General features: G+C 38.0%; 1 protein-coding gene across 2 annotated transcripts in view; it reads left to right on the top strand.

The window, feature by feature from the left end:
* The window catches only part of OMA1 (OMA1 zinc metallopeptidase), a 16,492-nt gene extending 7,313 nt beyond the window's left edge, over window positions 1-9,179 (top strand). The window contains exons 8-10 of one of the 2 annotated variants that reach the window (XR_004081930.1): window positions 1,462-1,611; window positions 7,776-8,079; window positions 8,299-9,179. Coding sequence is in view for 1 of the 2 variants with exons in the window: in XM_005422963.3 (XP_005423020.1) it covers window positions 1,462-1,611; window positions 7,776-7,994 (369 nt within the window). In the remaining variant the exon portion in view is untranslated. Of the gene's footprint in view, window positions 1-1,461; window positions 1,612-7,775 lie in introns of both variants that reach the window. The other variant, XM_005422963.3, reaches the window with a different exon arrangement.
* Window positions 9,180-15,884: the final 6,705 nt, after the last annotated feature.

Raw genomic sequence — 15,884 nt, 5'->3', positions numbered from 1 at the left:
TCATTGTGGCTAATTGGATGTAATAACATTGAAGTGTGTAAAGTTGTGCATTACCTGCACAGTCTCCTTTCTGTGTAGTTTGTTGCTATAAAAGAAAACCCCATGTATTTGTAAAGAGGAGAACTCTAAATAGGGATCTTGCATAAGTGGGATTTAATTATATGTAAAGATTTAAAGATTTAAGTGAAATACAGCCACAACAATGCAGCTTTGCTGAAGCCAGACAATAATTTGGTCAGAAGCTACTCAGCATTTTTTCATAGTTTATTTTTTCAATTACTTTTTTTCCCCCTGGGGAATTTAATTCTATATTAAAGGAACTGAACCAACTCTTTGATTTCTGGCTAAGTGCAATAAACTTATATGTGAGATACTAGTGAGAGCAGCACCATCTAGTGTTAATATTTCATTAGCAAAATTTTCTTTTAATAGTTATTAATATTACTTTAAGGAAGGGTTCTAAAAATTAACTTTGATTCTGGGATTAAAACTGCATTTGTAATTTGAAGTTGTCTAAGGGAATAATACAATCAATTAAAAAAATCTAATTGCTGTGTTTGTGCTCACTGCTTTCTAATACTGAAAAAGAAGGGCAATACCAGAAAGAAATTAGTGAAGTGACATATGAGCATTTCTCTGGTTGTGCAGATAACCTTTTTATAATAGTAATTTAAATAAATAAATTCAAAGGATAAAATACCACATCTATTCCTGGGTGAGGGAATGGGAAGAAATAATTTTCTTATCTTCTGACTACTTGTCCCTTTTTTAATTTCTTAGCTAATAAAGGTCAGTGTAAGAAATCTTGTTTATTTTTCTTTTATACTTAAACATAAAAATAGAGAAGTCTGTGGTGATACACAAAAGCAATTCTAAAAGTTACTGTTCTATGACTTTCAATGGTTAAATATATACTTATTTAAGAGATTCAGGAACTCTACAGAATTACTGTTTTATTGTGTCATGGATTCCACAGATCACCCATGAAAGGCTGTGTAATCAATTACAGAAAGCATTTCCAGTTACTTTTAAGGTATTTTTAAGTAAGAATTATTATCACCTTGTATTTTGACTCTCAACTTCTTTCTGTAAATTTGCCTAGATCTGTGGAGATGATTAATTTGTTCTAGTAAATATAGCTTTGAATTTGTAGCTGAGCTTTTTTTTTAAAGAATAAGTCTATGGCAAAAATTGTAAACCTTTCCTTCCTCTTGAATTTTCATAATTCAGATGTAGAATTTTTAGGGCACAGGTGCTAAAAGGAATAGATCCAGTGTCTACATGAGTTTTTTATTGCTTTTAGATATTTTGGAACAGCTTTTTCCTGTCAGGTATAAGGACCATCTAAACATTCTTTAGAAACTTAAAATTTAAGATGTCTTTTGTAGTTCAGTATCAGTTAGACTGTGTATTTATTACTTTAAGCAGCCAGTGGTGTTTCCATTTCCCTTGTGTTCCCAGGCTTGTGTGGATGTCAGAGCCAGCAGCGTCTTCTGGCAGCAGATGGAACTGGCAGAAGCCATCCAGGGGCAGCCCAAGGTGCCAGAGTGGCTCTCCACACACCCTTCCCATGAGAACAGAGCTGAGCACTTGGACCGCCTCATCCCAGAGGTGAGCAGGGCTCAGGGAAGTGTCTTTCCCTCTTAGGAAACTTGCCAGAAGTACTTTGATATTAATTGATTAATTAGCTGCTTTGGTATTGATTCACAATTTACTCTGATAGCACCATGCTTACCTTACTCTTTATCCTTACAGAAATTCTCCATTGCAAAGCTTTCAACCTCAAAGGTTTTATTAAATGAGGAAAAAGTAAGAAAGCACAGATAAAATGTAATTATATTCCATGTGGTTTGGGATTTTTTTTCTGATTTCTGAGCAAAGTGTAAAATTTTTTCTTTTGAATGGCCTTTTGATATAGATGTAACAGTGCCACAGGTCTCATCCACTCTTTCTATTTTTTTTTGCCATTTTAGAAAGGCAGTTTTTGAGTTGGATCCCTAAATTGTCTTGACTTCTCTTGCTTTTGTAGCAAGTAAAAAATAAAATAGAGTGTTAAAGCACTGCACTGTGACACTGTTTTTCAGCAAGCTGAACTGTGTTTGGAAATACTCTTTTTTATAATCAACTATTCTTCTCCTTTTTTTTTTAAACTCTCTGTCACTTTAAGTCTTTCTCAGTACCAAACTGTAAAGACACTTGAAGATTTATTGGCAGAGGGAGCACTAAAATGTTGAGGTGTTTGCTGACTTCAAAGGAGAAAAAAAAGAGTTTCATGAATCCTTTGATGAGAATGAATACAGTAAATATTCTAAATGATGGCATAAATCAAAGTCAGCATTAGGGATAGGAGGCTGGAGAGTGGCTAGACTGGATATTTCAAATTAATATACACAAAGTTTGTACTTTGCAAAAGCAGACTGGGAGAATGTTTTTGATGGATTTTCTAACACATTTGAGCATCTGAATAGAAAATTATTTTTGTTGTGGAGCCTCAGTTTTAGCTAGATTGAACATAAAGGGTTCAGGATCGTTTATTTTCATGTAGTTGTTGACTGGCTTATAAAGAAGTAATGAAATAAATTACTTCTTATGTTCTACCCCAGGCCTGAGCAAATAAGTTAAATAACAGAGCAACTGTGTAGAACTGCTATTTCTGTCTCATCTCTCATAGTTTAGCAGGTGGAGCAGCCCCCATCTTTTTACAGCTACTCTCACTTCCAAGAGCAGGGAAGGCTGGGAAGATCTTCCAAAAGATAATTGAGGGGAGATGTTTTTGTTTGCCTTTTACCTTAAACATTCTTTGGAGTAGGATGAGAAAACAGGGGCTGAATGCTTCCTGTTTTTAACGAGTTCACAAGATAAGTGAGGTTGGCACTACAAAACTGGAATAAAGATGAAAGAAAATGTGTAGAGGAGGCTTCTTGTCTGCAGCATTGACTCCCCTTCTTGTGGGAGCTGCTGCCTTCAGGCTGGATTTCAGGCATGGAAAGGGAATCCCAGGCTTTTATTGTTGCTCAATATCAGCTTTTTGTTTCATTGTTCATGTACTTTGAGCTTTCTAGAACAGAATGTTTACCATATATTCATTGCCATTCGATATTCAGAGCCCAGGAGAGAAGCCAGATTATCAAAAAAGGCCTTTTTATCTCTAGTGTCTCTCTGTGAACAAACTGGAACTTCTTAAGACTCAGTGCCAGATCCATCACAAGTACTATTGAGTTTCATGTGCTGCTCTTTTTGGAGCTGAAATGGTTTTCAAGACAATACATCTCTTATTAGACCAGCTACTATAGCTGGGACAAATAGGGACAAGATTTTGGACTTCTCTAATCCTTCTCTACAGACTTTTAAGCGGGTTCACAATAAGATGCAATCATATAAAGTGAGAATTTTTCTTCAGGTAATGAAATGTCACATCTGAATGAGGTGACTGAACAGTCTCAGGAAGTGTAAATTAAAGGGGAACTATCACAGGGATCCCTTTCAAGTCATTAAAAGACTGAGAGCAAATCAAGTGAGTGTTAAAGATGTTACATCTGGTTTTCTGAGCAAGCTGGAAGCTACAGCCATGCTGAGGAATCAGTACACAAGAGAGCTATAAGCAGTTAAAAAGTGGTGCTGTCCTGGAAATGAAATAAAACAAATAAAAAAGATTTGCTGTGTTTTGAAAGTATTTTCCCCTCAGACAGGGAGGTGTTAGGATAGTAAACCAGGAAAACAGAGTATAGTCTTAAATAGGAAACTGAAATCTCTTATAATTCCTGCACGAAGGCTGGAGAGATGTGTTTTATTTTCAGAAAAAGAAATCATAAAATACTTTTGTATAAGGGTGAGAGGATGATCATTGTTCTGGAGACAGAGAGACTGTGGGAGTGTAGTGCCAGGGAGAAGCTACAGAATCTTTTAGTTGATCTCAATGTTTTATTTTCATGTTCTCTGACTTGGGGCAGTTTCTGTTTCCAAGTGTGCTGTTCAAATGCAGCGCTGTACATCAGTGGAAGCCTCAGCTAAACTGAATAAAGCAGAAGGTTATCTACTGAGCCTTGCCTGTGATACAAAAATTCATCTTGATGTGACATTTGCTTTTTTAGCATCATGTTGTTGGCTCAGATTCCATTTTTGATTCACTGTAAGTCCTGTTTCCACTTTCTTGTGGAAATGCCATGGTGAGGCCATTTACAGATGAATAATAAGTTGGGATATATCAATTGCACTGCTTGTCTTGTTTGCTAGATCAGTTAACTTGTCAAAAAAGTTAATTCATTTACTTTGGCAACACTTGTTTTTGTCAAATCCACATTGGCTCTTACTATTTTTTAAAATTTTTGTGTAGTTAATACTTTTTCCTCTGCTACCTTTTGATATGGGAGATACATTTATTTTCCTTCCTTTTCAAAAGCAGGTTGGTATATTTGCCCTTTGCTTATCATGTGAACATTACTTCATAAATTAACATTACTAGTTAATTCTAGTACTAGAATACATTAATTAAGCCCTATCAACATAGAAACAAAATAAAAACCACTGACCTACATTTCTATCCTCCCTAAAAAGTTATTAAATATTTTGTCACAACTACTCTTTCTTATGCCAACATCAGTGGAAGGTTGGAAGTATTAGCATTGTATATAAGCTGCTTTTCTTTTCTATCCAGTAAAGTCTGTCAATTCTTTTAATCATCTTTTTACTGCTACTTCATTAAGACTGTAAGAGCTTGAGACCAGCAGGTAGTCTGGTGTCTGTGACAGTGTGGAGGATTAATATTGGGAGCTAAAAATTACTTATTTTTCTATTTGCCTCTGCTGGTAGCTTTGCATTTACATGAAGGTGATAGGATGAGGGAGACCTGCCTAATTCTTCTGCCTTCCCTGCTCCCAAACATTGCAGGAGGTGACTGTGATTGTATTAATAAGAAAAACAGCTTCACCTTTGTAACTTACAAGCAAGAGTTTGGGTGTTTAATTTGGGATCTCCTGAACCAATAAGCAGGCAGGTGGCTGCTCTCACTGGAATGTGTAGTTACAGCTGTCCTGAGCAGGGAGGTGACAAGTTAACCTGGCTTTTCTTTCCATATCTGGAGTTTTTCAGTGGCATGTGAGGTGATGATGTTGAATAGCTGCCTTCTACCTCCTTGCACAGCTTTATGTCTAGCAAGAACTCAGACATCCAAAGGGTAAAAATGTTCACCTGAAGTACTGGTTTTTATCTTTGCTGTTGGGACTTCAGGTGAGTGAAACCATAGAAATAGGTCAGGCACTGTTTAGCCAGGAAAACTGAGAGATACAAAATTGCTAAATTAGTTTAAAAGAGGATTATGTTGCCTTTTCCAGGATACAGCCTAAATCTTTGTATTCCCATTTGCCTTGAATAACACTGCTTGACATTAATGCAGTCTTGCAGCAGCTTATGTTCTAGAAGAGAACAAGAGAAAACTCTTGGTTTATCACAAATGTCAGTTTAGAAATGGATTGGTCACTGAAGCAGAAGAGTGTTCAGCAGTACAGTTACATTTGGTGACTACATGGACAACCATGCTGTAGAAAAACAAGCTCTGAAAGCTTTAGTCATATTTTTTAAAACTTAGACAGGAACAATATTTGCATGCCTAATCCAGACTTGTGCATCCAGTAATCTGAATTTTACATTTCAGCAAGAAACAACTGGAGAAACTCTTGCTACATTTTTGGAATGTGTCTTTTTCCAAAACCATTTGTTAATTTTAAATTCTGTTTGTTTCTAGCCATTTACAGCAAACCCTATCAGTTCACTGTAGTAAAGTTAGAGGAGAAATATGTTTTGGAACCTCCTTATAGATAAAAATGAGTTAAGAAGCTCTGCTCTTCTATTTTAAAATCTGCTGTAGTAAGATGTTTCCAGTGCCTCCCATGGAAGAATATCAAAGTGTTTCAAAATGATGGGCAAATACTTATGCAGAGCTGTACTGGAATATTTGATTTGATATTTCAGACAAAGCTAGTGGATATAAAGCAGATTAAAAAATTCTGTTCTGTCTACAATGCAATGCTAGGACTGCTATGAAAACTGTGTTTTTTCTTCCTCCTCATGAATCAATATAGACCAAATTAATCAGCATGTGTTTTCTGCTGACAGTCCCAAATATTGGCCAGGAGGCGCCTGGCTACAACTCAGGGCAGCCCTGGCCATTGCTTTTCAGGAATCCATGATTTTAAAGTGAAGTGGAATAAAATGCACATTTGAACTGGTTTCTCTATGAAAAGATTAAAAACAGAGCTGGATCTAAATCTGCCCATGGTTTATGCTGTTAATTGAGGCCAGGACAGTATTGAACAAATGTGATCATACCCCAGTGACCATTGATTAATGGTAACCATCAGACTTGTTGTGGTCTTGGTGTTTCATCTTGCAGATGTTGAAAAAGTAGTTCTCAGTGGAGATGTAGAACCCTCTAGAGTTAGAGTTCTAGAGTTCTACATGTAATATTTTGCTATATGATACATAGGATCTATTTTTCTTAATTAGTTTAGATGAAAGGAGGATCCATGGATCCCAGTAGTTCTGTGTAGAGCTGCTTACAAAGCACCTCATCAGTTGTTCTGTGCCAAACACAGGAGCTGCCAGTTTGTGTGCTCTAATTAAGGTATGTTCAGCTTTGTGACAATGAACACAACTTAAGCATCCTTTAAAACAGCTGACTTTGAACAGGTTGGTATCAATTTCTCCACAGAGCCTTTGAGATGTGAGATTCATCCACTGCCATTCCTTTCTCAGATTGCCAGGCAGACAGGATGATCTGGGGGGAATGTGCTCGTGCTAATGAATTTTGGTTCTCTGGGAGATTCTCTGGCTCCTTTGTGCCCCTACTTTCATAGTTGTAAAATGCAAGCAATGGCACTTATTCAGTGAGCAGAACTAACTTAGGGTTTGGTCTCTTACTGCTGCTCTTTTTATCCAGAGAAATTGTTACGTTCTAGAGACATTATTTTCTTGTGACATTATTTTCTCATAATACTTGGAAACTTGGAATACTCCAAATGCTTCTTGGAGATGAGATCACTTGTGTAACAGGAGTTTAGCTGTACTGATGAACCATCTGGATCTCTGTGCCAAACAGTTAAAAGTCCATTATGTTATTGGAGATTTTCCCTCCTTTTTTGAGTCAGACATCTATGTATAGTTACTTCAATAATAGAACATATCTGAGGAAGTAAATTATTCAGAGCTTTTTTTTCCTTGATGCAGTCATTTTCATTTGCATTTGAATGTAAATATAAATATAAAAATATGAAGCTGAGTGCAGTATGTGGGCTGTGGCTGTGGGCTATGGGCTGGATATACCCCCACTTAATTAAGTGGATTTCCTGCTGGGATTTTTCTTCTCTCTGAGGCATTTTAGAATGTGGATTGATTCAACATTTTTCTTCAAAATAGCCTGAAAGGGCTACAAAAAGTTTAGTTTATATGTGAATATAAATTAAAAGGTACTGGTGTGGACAAGTATCACAGAAAACATTGGAGAACTTCCTGTTTAATTATGTTGTACCTTTTAGAGTACCCATCCTTGGAGATCATGGTGTGAGAAAATAACTTCACTCTTCATTTTTCCCATTGTTTTACCATATTGCTCCATTTTGTCTCAGGAATTCCTGGCTTCTGTTGAGAAGTTGTTCAGTAACAATTCAGGCTCGTTATTACACTAACCAATGTGCAAATGCAAACCTGACTGGAAAGCCAAAGTCACTGACTGAAACCTTTCTTGTTTTTCCTATTTGATTTGTTTTCCCATGTGTTCACAGGCTCTTAAAATAAGAGAGAACTGCAATTGCCCATCTCTTTCTGGACCAGATCCTCGCCTTATTTTCAGACTTAACATGCAACATCTCCTGGAATCATCTAAAGGTCGAGGACTCCCAAATTCTACAAAGCAAGATCCCTCAAAACCAAAACTGGACTTTCCTCACACTCAAAAAGTGGAAGATATGCCAGTGACTTTTGCAGTTAAACCCACGAACTGATGACATTAATTTTCACTTTTTATGGAATTGGTGGTCCCTGAAGGTCTATCTTATAACACAAAATTGTCTTTGAACCATGAAGAAGATGTAGCCACTCAGATTCTCCATTTCTTTTATGTGATCTCTCACTCAAAGCAATAAGGAACTGTGCCCACACAAGAAGAGCAGCGTGTTGGAGCAGAAAGTTTCTTATTCATTAAGAGTTACTAAAATAAATCACTTCTCAGGGGAAAGATAATCTCATACAATCCAGTCACACAGTGTAATTTTCAGCTTTATCAGGCTCACCTTGATCAGAGGACAGATGAGCCAGAAGCGTCCCTAAAGCAGAGGGAAAAGTATAATTTTCATCACTTAAGTTGTCTGGTTTATCTTGCCATAATTTGGGTTAGATCTACTCAGCTTCATTTGAGAAATAATGAGAAGAGCTTACTGCCTGCTCCACATACAAGATGTTTAAAAATATTAAGCTGAGAAGCGATAATAGCTATGGGCTAGATACACCCTCACTTAATTAGGTGGATTTACTGCTGGGATTTTGCTTCTTTCTGAGGCATTTTAGAATGTGGATTGATTCAACATTTTTCTTCAAAGTAACCTGAAAGGGTTGCACCAAGTTCAGTTTAAAAAAAGGAGTGAAATAATTTTCAGGGGAGTCTTCCTTCTGGAAGAAGTACTGAAGGAATCATGTAGTACCAAATGCTTTACAAAGATGCCTCTTGTCTTTTTTAAATGATCAGGGTGCCTCATCAGAGGGCAGTTTTGCTGCCACAACATTAGATTTGGATATATCCATTTGGATAGAAGTGATTGCTGATGTGGAGTATATTACATAGGAGACAAATACAGGGTTTCTTGACTCACAGCTTTTGCAGATGACTTTATCATGAAAGTGACTTCTTGTCAGGAAGCTGGCATCTAAAGCTCCCTCCCTCCCTCTTTCCCCTTGAAGCCACACTTCTTATACCCTGGAGAAAAATATGGACAATGTAGGTAAAGCTCTGCCTTTCAGGATTGGTGACCCACTGTACCCAGCATGTTAATCTCTGTTTGCACATGTTTGAATTGTCCTTGCTTTGCAGTTGATGGAAATACTGAAATGTTGATCTTGCAGGAAGATGTAGAAAGAGGTGGCAGTGAATTAAAATAAAAAAGGGAAATCCTGTTCCTTCATCTGTTAAGATGTATTTGCTGTTATGGTTTTTGTTATTCATTTGATCAAAACAAAAATCTCTTTCATAAATGGTAGTGTCTTACTTGAAGAAAACATCCAAAATATTTTACAGGTTATCCTATTTTGAGAAATTCTTTTTTATATGGAGAAGGGTGTACTTAATCATATTTTTTCAATTAAATTAGAATGCAAGTTTTTAAGAAGGAAAAAATAACCTGTTCAGTGCTGTCAGTGACTTTAGTTGGAAAAACAGATTGTGAAACAAGTAATGCTTTCAATGACTTCAGTCAATGAATCTGGGTCCTTTGAGAAACACCAGCAAGTCCCTTTTCTCTATTCAGAGGTAAGTTGATGTCTGTGTAATGCTGATGATTCTAGGTCTGGTTATATAGGTCTAGATTGGCTGCGTATTGCTTACAAGCTGTTTTTAAATCTCTGCTCAATCCTGCTGGCAGGAGGCAGAAGGTCCAGCCTGACCATTATTCATCCATCCATTTTTATTCTTGGTGACAGGAGTTTTTGTAACAGACGCTCAGTGATGTGTTGCAGCATTTGGACGTTGTCACCTGAAGGTAAACAGAAAAATACACCATTTAGATTTCCCTGTGGACCTCAGAGTTTATCCTGCAGCACCAAAACCCCAACGCTGCTGCCTCTCTCGCTCCAGTGTCAGAGCTTGTTTTGTTATCCAGGGCTGCTGCTTGACATGCAACTGGATGCTTGTGTCCAGTAGGACTAAGGAGAGCAAACAAGAGTTTTTATAGCATTCAGGATGAAGTATGAAGCACACAAATTTCATATTTCTGCTGTCTGTTTTAAGTGAGTGAAGTACTGCAGTTGAAGGCAGGAGATGCAATTTTCAAGTTCACCAAGGGAGCTTTTTTAAGATTTGTAAGTAAATAATCTTGTAACCATGATCATGGTGATGTGAGAGAAAAGGTTTCAAGGGAGGGATGATTCCTCATATTAGACTGACAAGGGGATTATGTATTTTTTCCAACTGTACTCATCTAATAAAACACACCCCTCTTTTTACAAACATATACACCCAAATATAAAGTGCACACACAACACACACAAGAGTTAGTCCTCTACACTAGAACACTGTATATTTAAATACTGTTTAAATGGTTTCAAATGTATAGTTTTACATATAAGGTGGGATGCTGAAAATTTCAGGTTTTAATTTACATTTTAATTCATCCCTAATACTTTTCTCTAGTGCTTTGGAAAGGGTTTCTTCTTTCTATTTTGCTTGTGTCCAACACGGAAAATGCCTTATGTTCATCTGCCTCTTGGAGGGCACCTTTTTCTTAAGTTCTTGCTGAATACTCTGTTGTGCATCTGCCTATATTGCTAAAGCATTTTTTCTTCTTTCTTGAAAAGAAAAAATTGTTGCCTTCCATAGTAAATATTTCACTTTTAAAGTCAAAGAACATATAATAATTTTGTGTGGGCATATATAATAATATACATAGTATCTTAATATATAAACTATAATATTATCAATCATTAAAATATAATTTCTGACTATATCCCTTAGGAAAATACTGTGGTTACAAGCTTCTGATTATCTGTAGAAACTTCTCATTACAATTGCAGCTCACTATGCTACAGGAAGAGCAGATCTGGAAGTGCTATTGAAGGAATTCAGTGGTTGGAAAACACAGTATGTAAGAGGGAGAATAGTGGTAAAATGAAAAAAGCTAAGGTAGACCAGTAAAAATTCATCTGGATTTCCCACCTCCTGTACTTTGTGCTGCACTTCTCAGCCTCCTGCTGGAAGAGTAAATGCATGGTACAAATTTCACTCTTAATGCATTTACTGTAGTGGAAATGTTGAGGGATTTTGTGAGCAGGGCAGTGCATTCAAGGCAGTTCTGCAATAAAAATGGCTCCTTTTACCTTTTGGTTTATCAAGTTTACCCTATTGTATTGGTTAGGTTTTTTTTTTTTCCTTTTTTTTTTTTTTTCTTTAAACTTGAAATACAGAAATGCCAGGAAAGCAAAGCAAACAGCTGTTACAATCCTCTTTGTTCTTCAATTCTGTTTGTAGTCTCTAAAAGAGAACAATCCTGCAAGCTTGATGCTTTTTCCATATATTATGTAGGCTGCCAGAGCTTTTTTTTTTTTTTTTTTTTGTGGTGTGATGTTTGTATCTCAATACCTTTGGTTGAAAAATTACTTTGTCTGTAATAGTCTGTGTAAGCTACTTTACAGCCATCCAGATAGTCTCTGGTGAAGATCTTTGTTTCTCCAGATCTTGGGAGCATTTGAAAGGGGAGCAGGATTATCACAAAGTGTGATGATGGTAGAGGTGACAGGATGACTTTCCTATCAGCAGTACAGGGTGTTTTTATTAGGTTTCCTGTCCATATTGCAGAGTGTGGGTTAAACACTCACAGGAAGGACTGATATTAACAACTTGCATTTCTAATCACCTGAAGCACCTCATAAACACAGTTTTTCCATAATACCTGCATAAGTGATGGTTCTAGCAGTTCTGTTGGAGATATTGGAGCTCAATAATTTGTAGTTTTTACCCAAGCTCCGCACAAACTCAGTAAAAAATCTGGAGCAGGAACTTTGAACCATTCCTTAGCTTAAAATGTTTGTGTGTGACCAAACCAGAGTCCTCACAGCACATTGAAGTGATGGGCTTTGGGTGATCTCTGCATTTATAAGTTTGTCTCCTTTCAAGGTCTGTCTGCAGAGTTTGTTCATACTCCACTAGGTTACAGTGACTTGTCCTTAATGTGGTTATTTCTTAGCTACTTTCTCTTATGCATAAACTGGTTGTTGTTTGCTCACTGCCCATCATCACTAAGGAGCTGATGCCTACATCTCTTGACATTTAATCTGAAATAACTTTGGTCTCAAATTTGTGTTTCCACAACAAAGGCAGGGATGGTTTTATATATTTATTGTAAATAAAGATAAAGATAAAGCCTTGTAAAAGTTGGTTACAATTCCACCTTTTCCATATCCCAGACCCACCTTTTCCTAGAGCTGCAGGTGTCTCTGCTGGAAACAGCAAGGGCTGCTGAGAGAGAAATCAGGAGAAGCAGAAGAGTCTCCTCACTGAGCTGAGGAGGAGATGGGGCTGGATGTTCCTGTGATAACTTTATTGCTGAGGCTGACAATTGTTGGCAGGTCTGTAAAGAGAACTGACTGAGTGTCTCTGGTGTCGCTCACTGCTGCCTGCACACATTGCAGCCATGCAGGAAATGTGCTCTTTGATCTCCTGAAGCCCCAGGCTGTGTGCCAAAGCCAGGCCTAGCAGAGTATTGCTGGCTGCCTTGTTGTGGCTGTGCTGATTCAAGCCTGCTGCTCTTGATACGAGCTAGGGGCTCTTACCCTGATTTATGGACATATGCAGAGAATTGTTATCTCCAGCACATAAATTCATTATAACTATTAAACTAAGCTGAAATTGAACCTGTTGACCTGGAAGTGAATGGCTCCATAACATTTCATTAATCCTCTGAGATGTTTAATTCCTGCTAATTTGATATTTCAGATACAATCTTCTCTACAGATATAATGGCTTAATTAGTATACATTACATGATGTCTCTTCACAGTACAGCGTGTACAGTATTTATCCACTAGAAAAGTAATTCAGTAGAGCTCAATTATAATACATTGACTAGAGCATAAAAGTTGAAAAGAGTATGTGCAGCAGTCATTATATTTTAAGCATAAACATTTTTCAAGCAGTCTTCTGTTTGTTGATATCTATTGCCCTCTAAAAATGATGGTCCTAAGCATGTTCTTACAGCTTATTAAAATATTGACTGAGACCACTTTTTGGTCATGCCACCATAATCCATGTTATAGAAATCTATTTTCTAGCATTCAGCTTGCAAATCTTTTTACTGAAGTCACCTGGTTCAGAGCAAGTCTGTGTGACAGTTCAGGACAGTGATGCCAGCTGGTACAAGCAAAGGGAGAGGTAATGGATCTTTGGAATGTGGTCATTTTTCTGCTTCCTTCCTGTAGAAAGTCACTGGAGGCACAGATGTGAAGAAGCTCTTTAGTAGTACCTGAATTTAGATTTAACCCAGTCACTCCCCCTCCAACCACTCTCTGCAATCTAAGACTTGAGTTAATTAAACTTATCTCTTTTTTCCTTCTAACATTGATCTATATTGTGTATTTGACCTCTAGAGAACCGGAGCTCCTTACTCCTACCTGGGATACATTGTCAGATGTATTCCATGCATATCTGGAATGAGTAATGAAGGAGTAAATGCGGAGGGAATAACGCAGTGTGAGTTTTCAGTCACCAGGTGGCGGCTGGGCTGCCCGAGCCGGGCTCAGGCCGATGGATGCAACACCTGCGGTTTCAGTCCGGCTTCAGTAAATTATCCTGGCGATTTTCCCTCAGTGTTAACGGCAGTGACTCCTCCCTAGAGTGAACTCGAAACATCAGGAGGAGAAAATGAACGTATTAGGCTAGGGTGTTCTTATTTTCTTCTCTAGATTTCTCTTTTTAGAGGATGAAGGATAAGGAGAGAATAAGAGGTCAGCCAGACCTACTTGTTCAGGATGGATTAAATGGGAGGACTCTGGTTTTATTCTCTGGTTTCAAAGCTCAGTGCTCTCTCTCTCCTCCCTCCCTCCTCCCCATTCCATTTGTGGTATTTCTTGAACTAAGAGGCTGAAGAGCAGTAACTGATTTTGGTGTTTCAAGGAGTTAAACATGTATCTCTTAGATTTCAGAGACTGCCAGATATGTGAAGAGTATCTTTAAATTCTGAGCCTGGGGAAGGTTTCTATGTTTTGTTTAAGCACTTGAACAAAATGGCAGATGATCCTCAAAATGCTCAAGGCCTCAGCTAGCACCCTGTCTGGTGGGGTTTTACCCTCTCCTTTGCTGTATTCTCAGCTTTGTCACCTTCTCTTTTCTTTGATCATGCAGAGGAGACTACACTGCTCTGTTTCATCATCCTTTCATCCAAAAAGCTAGAAGGAAACAAAACCCTTGAGAAGCAACAGGGTCTAATTTCCACTGTCTCAATGAGGCCTCTATTCTGTTCACATTGAAATTGCTGGCAAAAGTCCCAGTAGTTAGATCTGGATTTCTCCCTCCTTAAAACAATATTCTTCCTTTTGTGTATTATCCTCTGCTTGTCAGAATCAGCTGATTATGAGCTCCTGCACAGATGACATTTTATCTGCAGTCAGCAATTTGACTGGGCTGGAAAGTTCAGCTGTAATGATAGTGGTTAAATTAATTATGTTGATTTGGTGACAAGGAAACTAGCATGTCCCCAAATGATGTGTATTATTTTTGGACCCAGATGAAGTAGCTGCACACTGTTGGTGATGTGTGTCAGAGTCACAGATATCAGGTATTCCTCATGTGGACTTTTCACCCCATGCTCCTTCAGGATTTGATTCATGATGGCACAATTTGATCACATACAACCCTTAAGGCAGAGTTTGGATAAGTGCAAGGCTTTAGTGGTTTCTCTGAAATCTTTATTATTGTGAATAACTGTGATGGAGACAGTTTTGGATGCTGTAGTGGGTTATGATCTCTGTCATGAAAAGACACATTGTGCTGTAGCTGAAGTGTATCCTGGGGCTGTGCTGAGAGTGCTGTCCATCTTCAGCAGTGAATGGCAGGAATGTTTCTGCATCATCACTCCCACACCTGTTACAGCTCTGTTCTGCTTCAGCTGCAGCTTGGGTGACCAGAGGTGTTTGTGGGCATAGCAAACATCACACACATCACACATGTCCCTGTATGGAATTAGAGAACTTCTCATGATTGTCTTGGGGTGTAGAACTTCAATGTGCTTCAGCTTCAACTCCTCATGGCTGTTTGGTCTCTCTTGTTGTTCTGCCAAACTGCTTTGTTAGTAACTTCTGACAGGCTGTCTTTGTTGTCAGTACTGTGCAAGTGAGGATCCCCTGAAATAACTTTTCCATGTGGCTGTGGAAGCCATTGACACTTGCAGACCTCTTGATTTTCTCTGTGAGCAGGTCCCAGTCTATCAGGCTATCCCTGAAGAAATCTCCATCTTAACTTTGTACTTGCAGTTTTGTCACTTTAATGTTTCATGGTGCCTGTGGGACATATATGTCAAGAGGCATCACATCTTGCAGGATGTTTCTGAATGGCCTTCATGACCTGATCCATCTAGGACTTTAGAAGGAGGACCTTGAATTTGATAGGGACAAAAAAAGACAGCCAGTAAAATGAGCACAGCATTAGCAGAGAGGAATATTCAGAATGTTCTCATGCATTGATAACTGATAACACTTATCATTTTCCTGAGCAATAACAGCTTTGTGTCTTTAAACTTTCTCTTTTATTCCCACTGAGGTAGAGTCAGGCTGTAACTGGTTACCAGCAGCAGTCAGACATGGGTGTGAAGGGATGTGGGTGCTGATAAGCAGAAGGGTGACAACAAGATGCCATAATAAAAGCATAGTTATTTTTGGAGGGAAAAAACCCCAACACAATATTTATACCAGTTTTGCTTATTTTATTCCACTAATAACACACTTTTGCCATGTATGACTTTGCATAGAAACACTCTGCTCTAATGGTTTACAAATTTTCATATGTCAAAAAAAACGTTCCTTACAGTCATTTGGACTTGGTTTCATTTCAGAGTGTGTACACAATTCTGTCTCCTGGAATAAAAGACATGTTTAATCCTCTACTGCAGGAGTTGCAGGCACAGCTCTTCCTCTCTACCA

This window comes from Geospiza fortis, unplaced genomic scaffold (assembly GCF_000277835.1).
Source record: "Geospiza fortis unplaced genomic scaffold, GeoFor_1.0 scaffold396, whole genome shotgun sequence".
In the NCBI taxonomy this organism is placed as follows: Eukaryota; Metazoa; Chordata; class Aves; order Passeriformes; family Thraupidae; genus Geospiza; species Geospiza fortis.
This window is presented reverse-complemented; position numbering and strand designations above follow the sequence as displayed.